Source organism: Ctenopharyngodon idella, chromosome 4 (assembly GCF_019924925.1).
Source record: "Ctenopharyngodon idella isolate HZGC_01 chromosome 4, HZGC01, whole genome shotgun sequence".
Taxonomy (NCBI): Eukaryota; Metazoa; Chordata; class Actinopteri; order Cypriniformes; family Xenocyprididae; genus Ctenopharyngodon; species Ctenopharyngodon idella.
The window spans coordinates 18,724,637-18,737,042 of NC_067223.1; the positions used below are offsets into that span (position 1 = coordinate 18,724,637).

General features: G+C 44.0%; 1 protein-coding gene across 1 annotated transcript; it reads left to right on the forward strand.

Moving 5' to 3' along the window:
- Positions 1–5,185: 5,185 nt before the first annotated feature.
- On the forward strand, positions 5,186–11,998 carry LOC127510703 (ribonuclease inhibitor-like). The gene is made up of 6 exons (XM_051890641.1): positions 5,186–5,910; positions 7,667–7,840; positions 8,123–8,296; positions 8,616–8,777; positions 11,514–11,562; positions 11,768–11,998. The coding sequence occupies exons 1-5, from the start codon at positions 5,711–5,713 to the stop codon at positions 11,530–11,532; spliced, it is 729 nt and encodes a 242-aa protein (XP_051746601.1). The 5' UTR covers positions 5,186–5,710; the 3' UTR covers positions 11,533–11,562; positions 11,768–11,998.
- Positions 11,999–12,406: the final 408 nt, after the last annotated feature.

A 12,406-nucleotide genomic window follows, 5' to 3' on the forward strand; every position in this document is an offset into this window, starting at 1 on the left:
CCTGCCCCCATGCCTTTTTTTTCCCAGAAGTGCATGAAGAACTTTGACAGTATGGAGGTACATTAGTGCCAAAATCTGTTCAAAGTTTTTCCTCTCTCACTACCCTCGTCTGTGGGGCAGTCAGGGGGTTAATGGGGGTTCCTCAGGTGGACTGTGCAATTGCGGTGCATTTATGCCCGCAAAGTGCTGCCACCTGGAGGAATCATCCGTGGCTCCCATCCAGTGCCTGTGAGGTGATGGCAGCTCTAGCTGTTAAGCCTCACAGTGCCCCTGGACAGACCGCCTCCTTCTTGCAAGCAATGGCCATCCTGCAGGCCAAAGCAATGCACAAGGGTAGTTCTGAGCTGGGGTTGATGCAGGACCTGCGCACACTGACTGACCTTGCCCTCTGGGTGAGGGAAGTCACAGCACGGGCCCTCAGCCAGACGATGTCTACCTTGGTGATCCAGGAATGCCATCTCTGGATAAACCCTGTAGAGATGCAAGATGTTGACAAAGTGCGCTTTCTCGACGCTCCCATCTCACAAGGTGATCTTTGCGGCGACACTGCAGGGGAATGCACAGCAGCGCTCCACCCCGGCTCAGCCTTGAGGCCAACCCCTCTGCAGGAAGGTGATGCAGCTCGTCCCCAGGCCATCACTAAACCTAAACGGTTAGCGAGGCGGCCTTGTGACGGGTGACCCGGAGTTGCAGGGAACAGCTCTTTCTCAGGAGCTGGTGTACGCACCACTCCTTCCCCGGAGGAGGGCTGGGTGGAGAATCTTACTACTGTTCTGCCATTGGCCCAAATTCTCAAGAAAGAGTGGTTTCCTGACTCTCCATTCATACAGGGTGTGTGTGGGCAGATAGCGGTCGGTTATGGCCAGTCTTGAATCTGGCCCTTTACAAGCTCCCGTTCAAGTTACTCACGCAGGAATGCATCCTCCCCAGGATTTGTTTGCAGCAATCAACCTGAAGGACACGTACTTTCATTTCACCTCGACACAGACCGTTCTTACTCTCTGCTTCGAGGGTCGAGCATACCAGTCTCACCAACAAGCACGCACAGTCAGTGCTGAACTGCCTGTGGTTCCACTGAAACAATTTCAGAAGCTCCTGGGGCATATGGCATCCATAGCCGTGGTCACGGCGCTCGGATTGATGCATATGAGACTTCAGCATTGGCTACACAGCTGAGTCCAGAGATGGGCATGATGCCAGGGCACGCTCTGGGTGGCCGCTTAAATGACATCTTTCCTACTGAAAAACCGAATACCTTTAATGCATTCTTGCCGTTCATTTACATGTTTAGTCTATATGTTTAGTCGTTGATCTATGCGAACTGGAATAATTTGATAACGTTTTATCTACACATAGGGAAAGGAAAGGGAAGGTGTTACAATTCACGTCTCCCCTGGACTCCATCTCCCATCATCCTCCCTGATTCACACCTGCACTCACTTCCTCATTGCCCTCCTGCTGATTACAAACTCCCTGCACCTGGATTTCATCATCTGCACACCCTTTATATGGACTCACTTCCCTGCACTCCATTGTCTGTTCTTATGTTTGCTTATGGTTTGGTTGTTCTGGTTCTTTGTTTAATAAACCCATTTTGTAGAAGTTCAATTATGATTAATCTCTGCTGCAACCGACCGTTACAGAAGAACAGACCAAACAGTGAGGACTTCTGCAGCTATGGGGATCTTCATCGTCCCAATTCATCCTGCTATCCAGAAGCCCATCAGTTCAGCCTTAAACAGGACGGTCGCCCGCTGGAGAGGTACGTGGAGGAATTTTCTGAGCTTTCTTGTTTGGTGAACTGGCCAGATGCACCACTTAACGCGTGTTTTCTGAAGGGACTGGACGAGGATACGATTCATTATATTGAACCTGCCTGTTCCTTTTCCCTAGTCAAGTCTATTAATCTGATTCTCTTTTTAAATGGTTCTGATTTCTAAATTGAAGAGGTTCAGGAAAAAACGTGTCTTCCTTGTCCAGTCTCCTCAGAAAAACACGCGGCCTGGTCAGTTCACCTACCGCCAGATTCCTCCACATATCCCTCCAGTGGGTCTTCCCAAGTTGTCCTGCCTGTCCCGAAGCCCAGACCACCAATGGCCACCGCCGCATCGGAGCCAAGCCATGAAATGGCCGCCGTTAAGCACAAGCCGCCCAAGAAGATGGCCGCTGCCATGCCAGGGCCACAGGGCAAGATGGCCGATGCAGCGCTGGGGCCAAAATGCGAAATGGCCACTTCAAAGCTCAAGCCACCATGGATTATGGCCGCTGCCATGCCAGAGCCACTGAACAAGGTGGCCACCGTGAAGCATAAGCCGCCTATTAAGATGGCCGCTGCCGCGCCAGAGCCACAGAATGAGAGAGACCACTGGCTCATAGATTTCTGGACTGAACCTGCCACTCCTATTCTCCACGAGTTCTCCACGAGCCCACTCCAGTTCTCCAGGAGCCTGCTCCAGTACTCCACGGGCCAGCTCCAGTTCTCCACGAGCCAGCTCCAGTTCTCCACGAGCCCGCTCCGGTTCTCCACGAGCCCACTCCAGTTGTCCACGAACCCGCTCTAGCCTATGAGCCCGCTTCATTCCACGAGCCCGTTCCTACCACCACGGAATCTCCCAAAGAAAGGCCATATACCCGTGGGGTGGGAACATGTGGGTGGGGTTCAGGAACCGCCATGGCTGCCCGAAGCTCCTAACCCGCTTTGGCTTTCCAAGGCTCCTGACCCGCCATGGCCACCCGAGGCTCCTGACCCGCCATGGCTGCTCGACCTCCTAGATCTCCTAGACCTCCATACCTGTCTGCACGACCTCCCTCACCTGCGTGTAGGTCTCCAGGGCGCCCACCCCCCCTCCTCGGTTGTTCCATCCACAGCGCGAGAATGCGCCTACCGGAAGGGGGAGGTACTGTTGCAGTTCACGTCTCCCCAGGACTCCATCTCCCATCATCCTCCCTGATTCACACCTGCACTCACTTCCTCATTGCCCTCCTGCTGATTACAAACTCCCTGCACCTGGACTTCATCATCTTCACACCTTTTATATGGACTCACTTTCCTGCACTCCATTGTCTGTTCTTATGTTTGCTTATGGTTTGGTTGTTCTGGTTCTTTATTTAATAAACCCATTTTGTAGAAGTTCGATTCTGATTCATCTCTGCTGCAGCCGACCATTACAGAAGGAGGCCTTCACAGGGGATAGTTTAGTTGACACTTCAGGGCTGCATTATCGTCATGTCTAGATGCAGGTCTTTCATCTCATCAAGATACTGCCTAGATCTGGCAGGCTGCGGCAAACCTCCAGATAAACAGAGAGAGACTAATATTAGCGTAGACACCATTCTTATGATGTAGTGAGTACATCAGGTGTTATGGGAAGTGTTCCTGGTTCCGGCTGACCTAATCTATGCAGCCTAACAATTTACATGAATTGAATTATAGAAGTAGATAATGTGTTATGTGTATGCAAGTTTCGACCGCTGCTGCACGGCAAGCATGTACTGGTCTTGACGGACAACACATTGACCATGGCGTACATCAACTGTCAGGGTGGCCTATGCTCTTGTCGCATGTCGCAACTTGCCCACCATCTCCTCCTCTCAGGTCGCTATGCTCCATTTACATTCTGGGCGAGCTCAATAGTGTGGCTGATGTGCTCTCACGACAGCTCGTGCTCCCAGGAGAATGATCCAGCTGATTTGGAGCCGATTTGGGGATGCACAGATAGTTCTGTTGCCTCCCAGGAGTCCGCTCACTGCCAGTTGACCCTCGGCACGGATGCACTGGCACACAGCTGGCCCCGGGGTCTACGTTTCCCCCAGTGAGCCTTTTCGCACAGACACTGTGCAAGGTCAGGGAGGACGAGGAGCAGGTCTTGCTAGTTGCACCTTACTGGCCCAACTGGACCTGGTTCCCAGAACTGATACTCCTCACGACAGAGTTCCTAAGAGGTGCCAGGAGGTTAAATCCTCCCAGGCCACTCCTCATCCACTCTTGGGACCTATCTGTCATCCTCTCGGGCCTACAGAGAGCTCCCTTTGAGCCCCTAGAGGCAGTTGAGCCTGTCTTGAAGACAGCGCTCCTGACTATGCTTGCTTCCTTCAAGAGGGTGGGGGACATGCAAGCATTTTTGTTCAGCGATTCTAGCCCAGAATTCGGGTCAACCTTGTCTTATGTCATCCTGAGACCTCGGCTTGGATACGTGCCCTAAAGTTCCCACCATTCGCCTTCAGGACCAGGTGGTGAACTTGCAAGCACTGCCCCTGGAGGAGGCAGACCCTCAGATTTCTCAGATTTTATAATTTCAGAGTGGAACCGAAGTCCTCACGTGTGCTGTCAACAAGTAGATAGCCACAGGTTCTCACTTGCCACGCACTTATTCTGTTCCTCAGTTCAGTTCCCTAGATTGCGAAGCCTGTGGGGTTCCTTTCAGCATCTTGCGGCGGAGGCATCCAACGGCAGGTAGTCCAACGCTAGATGCCCATATGATGTAATTCCCTTCAGGTAATCCATATGTGTATTATCCACGGTACAATTTCCCTGATGGTAAACCCGTGTCTTTCCTTGGGCAGCTCTGCTCTGCTCTGCCCTGTCTCTGTGCTGTAGCATTTCCTCCCTGGCTAGGTGGGACCTACTTCAGAGTTCTTCCATATGTAGTACTGCCCCACGGGTCAGTCCATATGTGTATTTCCACACGTTAACTCCCTTTGGGCAGGGTGTGGTCTCCATAGCGTTCCCCTCCCTTGGGACTGGGAACGCTTCCCTGGCATTTTGGTCTGGCTGAAAAACGTGGGAATTGATTTCCGAAGCACTCTTCCCTGGGGTAGGAACAGCAGCTTCGACCATCTTCTGAGTAAGATCCTGTCCCTTCCACCCCCTAGGGCATGGGGGACTTCTCTCGTAACACTCGTAACACGGTTCAGTCGCTATGGCATTTTCCATAGGGACCCCAATACGTTAGTATCGACGTAACTTCGAATGTGACTAACTGCATGGGAACATCTAGGTTACTATTGTAACCCCCGTTTCCTGAAGGTGGGAACAGAGACGTTACGTCCCCTTGCCTGTCTCAGCTCCTCAGCAAAATATGAATGAAGTGAGTATGCCAATCCTATTTATACCCGTATCTGCTGGGTAGGTGTGACTCAGCATGTAAATCTCACTGGCCAATCTCCATTGGCTCGTTTTGTACCACTTGGAGGTGATTGGGCTCCCAGGCGAGACCCCATTACGTCAGTATCGACGTAACATCTCCGTTCTCTCCTTCAGGGAACGAGGGTTACAATAGTAACCTAGACGTTTTCTTTTTTTCTGTCACATTTTCTGCTCTCTCTTTCTCTCTGCTAATGTAGGTTAAGCTCCAGTGACATGATTTTCACAAAATGTTCTTTTGTTAAGCAAAATGTGTATTCAGAGATTGTAAATTACACTCTTAAATGACTTAACAATAGAATAATGTACAAGATTTTCTTGCATTAAAAATGTTTACCTTTTAAATGTAAATTTTTCTATTGTTTCTACATTGATCCTATATATTAATCTAGAGTGATAAATTCACTTATTTGTGGAGTGAGGATGGATCCAGACTTGTATTGTAACTAGTATCCTCAAATGCTCCTTTTTGTTCGTTTATATCATTAAGTTTCTATGTTTTTAGTGGTTTATTAGTGATTGTATGCCGTTTATTCATGATTCATTTAACTCACACATGAACTGAACATGGATTTTTCTCTTTCTGTCTTCAATCTGAGTGGATGCAATATTGCAGAGAAACAGTGTCTCATCCCGACTTTAGCTCTGAAATCAAACCTGTCACTCCTGAGAGAGCTGGACCTGAAATGGAATAAACTAGAAAACACAGGAGTGAAGCACTTATGTGACTTACTGAAGGATTCATGCTGTAAACTGGAGAGATTAAGGTCAGTAACATTCACATACAAGAATCAAAATGCTTAAAATCACTTCAACAGTTTTAATTAAAACACTTTCCCCCAGTTTCACAGACAAGGCTTAAGCTAGTTCTAGAATAAAATGCATGTTTGAGCTGTTTCAACTGAAAGCAACTTGTACTAACATACACTATATTGCCAAAAGTTTTGGGACGCCTGTCTTTATGTGCACATGAACTTTAACGACATCCCATTCTTAATCCGTAGGGTTTAATATGGAGTTGGCCCACCCTTTGCAGCTATTACAGCCTCAACTCTTCTGGGAAGGCTTTCCACAAGGTTTAGGAGTGTGTTTATGGGAATTTTTGACCATTCTTCTAGAAGCGCATTTGTGAGGTCAGGCAGTGATGTTGGCAAGAAGGCCTGGCTCGCAGTCTCCGCTCTAATTCATCCCAAAGGTGTTCTATCGGGTTGAGGTCAGGACTCTGTGCAGGCCAGTCAAGTTCCTCCACACCAAACTCGCTCATCCATGTCTTTATGGACCTTGCTTTGTGCACTGGTGCACAGTCATGTTGGAACAGGAAGGGGCCATCCCCAAACTGTTCCCACAAAGTTGGGAGCAAATTGTCCAAAATGTCTTGGTATGCTGAAGCATTAAGAGTTCCTTTCACTGGAACTAAGGGGCCAAGCCCAACCCCTGAAAAACATAATCCATAATCCCCCTCCACCAAACTTTACACTTGGCACAATGCAGTCAGGCAAGTACCGTTCTCCTGTCAACCACCAAACCCAGACTTGTCCATTGGTTTGCCAGACAGAGCAGCGTGATTCGTCACCAGAGAACACGTTTCCACTTCTCTAGAGTCCAGTGGTGGCGTGCTTTACACCACTGCATCCAACGTTTTGCATTGCATTTGGTGATATAAGGCTTGGATGCAGCTGCTTAGCCATGGAAAGCCATTCCATGAAGCTCTCTACGCACTATTCTTGAGCTAATCTGAAGGCCCACGAAGTTTGGAGGTCTGTAGCTATTGACTCTGCAGAAAGTTGGTGACTTCTGCGCACTGTGCGCCTCAGCATGCGCTGACCCCACTCTGTGATTTTACATGGCCTACCACTTCGTGGCTGAGTTGCTGTTGTTCCCAATTGCTTCTACTTTGTTATGAGACCACTAACAGTTGACCGTGGAATATTTAGTAGTGAGGAAATTTCACAAATGGAATTGCACAGATGGCAACCTATCACAGTACCACGCTTGAATTCACTGAGCTCCTGAGAGCGACCTATTCTTTTACAAATGTTTGTAGAAGCAGTCTGCATGCCTAGGTGCTTGATTTTATACACCTGTGGCCATGGAAGTGATTGGAACACCTAAATTCAATGACCTAAATTCAATGATTTGGAGGGGTGTCCCAATACTTTTGGCAATATAGTGTATCTTAAAATATCAGTGCTATTGTTTTTGTCTCAAGATGCACCACACCAGTGATGTTTTTTTTTCTAGTGTACATTTATAAAAGCTACTTAAATATCCTAATTGAACTAAGGCCTAATCCTGGCTTAGGTTAAGTGCTGTCTGTGAAACCGGGCCATAATACTCAATATTTCACAATGAGCCTGAGTTCACATTATATTTGTGTAAAAATTTTCATCTTAGTATTTTATTCTGTAAAGTCACATCATCTTCATAAGCAAATAAAACAGACAGAGGAAGAGAAAATCATCTTTATTTCACCAGATCACAAAGTGTTTTCTTCTTTGTTATTTTCTGCTCTCTCTAATGTAGTTTACGCCGCTGTTATATGACAGAAGATGGTTGTTCTGCTCTGACTTCAGCTCTGAAATCAAACCCGTCACACCTGAGAGAGCTGAACCTGAGCTGGAATAAACTTGGAGACTCTGGAGTGAAAAAACTCAGTGATCTACTGATGAACCCACAGTTCAAGCTGGAGAAACTAGAGTTAGTATCATTATACTGTACAGCAGTTACAGTGTGATTGAAGTTTATTTATTTTAAGACAGCAGGGCTTATGTTTCATTCTTTATGGCACTGCACTTTCTGTGTTTTCCCTATTGGTCACATTTTTTATGTGTTTTTTTATCAAGAAGAAACAGTATCTTCCAGCACACAGAACTAGTGTGACTGGGTTTCAAAACAGACTATTGGAAACTAAATGCTGCTGTAGCTCTTCAATAAGATGATCATCATAGATGTGAACAATTGTTATTTCTCTGTCTTCAGTCTGAGTTACTGCAGTATTACAGAGAAACAGTGTGTCATCCTGACTTCAGCTCTGAAATCAAACCCGTCACACCTGAGAGAGCTGAACCTGAGCTGGAACAGAATAGGAAACACAGGAGTGAAGCAATTATATGACGTACTGAAGGATTCACACTGTAAACTGGAGAGACTGAGGTCAGTAACATTCACATACAAGAATCAAAATGCTTAAAATCACTTCAACAGTTTAAACCAGAGGTCTTCAACCCTGCTCCTGGGGACCCACTCCAACCCTAATTAAACACACATAAACCAGCTAATCAAAATCTTTAGGATAAATTTTGCAGGACAGTGGGTCCCTAGGAGCAGGGTTGAAGAACTCTGGTTTAAACTAAAGCACTTTATACTCAATATCTCACAATGAGCCTGAGTTCATATTATATTTGTGTAAAATTCTTCACCTTAATGATTTGTTTGTAAGATGATTTCTCTTCCTCTGTTTGTGTCTTTCTAGTCTACAGAACTGTGGCATTACAGATGTTTCTTCTTTAACTCAGACTTTGACTAACTCAAAAGCACTGCAGTTTTTAAAAGATCTTGATCTGAGTAACAATATGATAGGAGACTCAAAGCAGTGGCTCTGTGACGTGCTACAAGACTCAAACTGTGACCTGAGGTGAGGAAACATCACTGTGATATTAAAGAGATCTTCTTTTATCTCTGATATGTGAACAAACCTTTCAGATATTTGTTAAAGGAAATTATCATTAAAAGGTTAGTTCAACCAAAAATGAAAATTCTGTCATTTATTACTCACCCTCATGTTGTTAAGACCTTCGTTCATCTTCAGAACACAAATTAAGATATTTTTGATAAAATCCGATGGCTCAGTGAGGCCTCCATTGCCAGCAATGTCACTGAACCTCTCAAGATCCAGAAAGGTACTCAAAACATATTTAAAACAGTTCATGTGAGTACAGTGGTTCAACCTTAATATTATACTGCGACGAGAATACTTTTTGTGCACCAAAAAAAAACAAAATAATGACTTTTCAACAATATCTAGTGATGGGCGATTTCAAAACACTGCTTCATGAAGCTTCGAAGCTTTATGAATCTTTTGTTTTGAATCAGTGATTCGGATTGCGTATGAAACTGCCAAAGTCACATGAACTATTGAAATTTCAAAACACTTATGACTTAAGGAAGATTAGATTATGTTACGGAATTGTGTAATTCTGTATATTGTTTATTTGGTTGATTTTGTTTGTTTCCTATTATTGTTATTTCTGTCTGTGTGTTCTTTTGCTTTGCTGGTGTTAAGCAGGATATCACGTAATCGGTTGCGGGATGGCTCCACCTCTCTCTGCCAGGATTGGGTTAGGATGATTGAATGAGGGTTTAAAACCATCTCTTCCGCTTCATGCAGTTGAGCTGTGCGACTTCGGGTCGGTCGCACTTCTCCTGTCTCCTCTCCAGCCGCCAGACCCCTATTACACATTGAGCATTATTTTTCGACTCTGTTATATTTTTTCTTTTCTTTACAGTGATGGTGCTCGGTAGGGTTGACCTGCCCTTTTCTTTTGAAAGTAAGTTCGCTCTGTTTTTGTTAGTGTAGTAAGGGTAATTTGTTGTATTTTTGTTTTTGATATTTTGAGGGAAGCTATTTTGGATATTTTTTATTTATTACCCGTTTAGTTTGTTATTTTGGGCCTTGGGTCTTCCTGAAGTTCACGCACCCACTGGTTTATGTTATCCTGGAAATTCTCAAATCTTTATTTATTTACTTTCTTTCATCTTAATAAAACATTAATCGTTTTCTTGAACCCTGAATCCAGTGGTTTGATTTATTTATTTATTTTTCTTTGGTCTGACGACTGGGCGGGGGAGGCATTTTTTCTTTCTTTTTTTTATTTATTGCGATTTAACCTAGATGGATCGTAATAATAAGAAAACTATTAATCCCTGTAAGGGGAAACTCATTTGCCACCATTACACAATACAAACAACACAGATAGACAATTAAACATTAAAGTCAATTTGGCGCTCCCAACCACTAATTCAACCACTAAACAAAAGATTCTAAAGTGTTAATTGTCTTGCTGGCAATAGAGGCATCACTGAGCCATCGGATTTTATCAAAAATATCTTAATTTATGTTCCGAAGATGAACGAAGGTCTTATGGGTGTGGAATGACATGAGGGTGAGTAATTAATGACAGAATTTTCATTTTTGGGTGAACTAATTTAAGCTTTATTCTGACAAAGGGTTTGTGTGAGAACAAAATGTGAAGTTATTAAAATGTTCAACACAAAGGAGGTGTCACGATCACCGTCTGTTCCTGTCAGTTCCTGGACTCCATTTCCCATAATCCTCCCTGCCAATCACATGCACACTCCACACCAATCACCTGTTGCCACATACAGTTTAGCACACTACCTGGACTATAAAAGACTCACACACACACCACCTGGTGGCGAAGTCTTGTTTTGCCCCGGTGATCAACTCTGAGCGTTTTCTTGTGGACTATTTACCCTGTTACCGTTGGATTGTTTATTCTCTGTGACCCTTGCTGCCTGCCCTGATCTTTGCCTGTTTCCTGGACCGTGATTGTTTGCTGCCTGCCCTGATCCTTGCCTGTACCGATTCTGTTTGTCTGCCGCCTGCCTCAACCGTTGCCTGTCCTTGTTTATGTTCCTGCCTTTGCCCCTGTCTACCTGTGTAAATACTGTTCTTAATAAAGCTTGCAAATGGATCCCTGCTCTGCCGACCCAACATTACAGGAGGAAAGGAACAAAATCACACTGTCACAGCTTTATTCAACAACACCTGCTTTATTAATTGTGTCAGTAGAAGTGAATCATTTCAGTTTGAGAATTGACTTGTTCAGATTGTAGGAAACGCTGCACTCCTGCTAAAATCAGTGTGTTCAGCTTCAGCTCACAGCTGTCCAGCCTTACATGAGAAACGTCTCTGTCTCTAGTGTGTTTTTACTTTGACAAGAAACACGTCACACTACTTTACTCACTTTACTTTCAGTTATTTACTAAGAGCCCTACAAACATGTTTAAACTAGAGTGTTTAATGTTTAAACTTTAACTAAAGGTTTGTGTTTTAACTCAAAATATCATTTGTATTTGCTCCCTGTGGTTTATTCCATGTGCCGTACACTCATTAGTTTCTCAATAGGAGTCACATCAACACAAACAAACATATCAACATGATTCATGTTTAAATGTATTATATTAGAACACAGATATCTCTGCAAGATCATGTAAATTCAGTAATTAATCTAATTACAGCAATTTAATGTAACTTCTTTTTACTAAAAAAAAGTAATTGAAATATAATAACTAATTTGCACTTTGTTCCACTGAACACTGATTGTTTCTCTTCTGTTCCTCCTTACAGAGTAGATGAAGATCTGTGAAATCATCATGAGAGGATCAGTAATCATCAGGTGATCCACAGAAGAGTCACTACTGTGTCTATGAGGAGAAATAAATGTGTGATTAATGTGTAAATGTGTTTCATACAGATGGAAGAGACTCTTTACAGTTAAATAAAGCAGCATGTGTATCAGCATGAGTATCAGAAACATGCAATATTGAATGATTAATGTTGCTTTAATATTCAATCAAATGATGGTTTTGTTTGATTTAAAGGTGGAACAGGAGGAAGAAGCTCAGATGAGTCTGTCAGCAGAAATCTTCAGGCTCTTCAGTATCAGGCCTACAAATATAATAATGTTTGGATTGAACTCATCCATAATGATTATAATATTTATGATATGATATTTCAGACCAACTAAACATTTTTACCAGTTAACAGCATTTGTGTCTTTCACTCGCTCTGATAGTCTAATGTATTTGTTTAGCAATTATAATCTCTTTCACCACATTTACATTCTCATGTAAATAAAATGACACTAATAAAGTTAAGAATAATTGTTCTTGTTTGAAAACAATCTCATCTGTTTAACAGGCTCTGGCTCAGTGCAGATTGATCATCAATATCAAAATGTTGTCAGAATGTGATCAGACTTTTTCACCATCTTTGATGTTACTTTGGTCACTGTCGCTATGGTTACTGGTAAGAGAACACAGGCTTGACTCTTGTTGCACGTTCATACAGACAGTATTCCAGATGTTACTGTAAGTTTCTGTGTGAACGGGACATTTAGAGACTCACTCCTGTAAGTAAATGCGGTTGTTAATCCCAAAAAATGACAAAGCCAATCAAATCGAAGTAGGAGGGCTTTACTGTTCACATAACCTATTTTTATAGGTTGTATAGTATCAGAA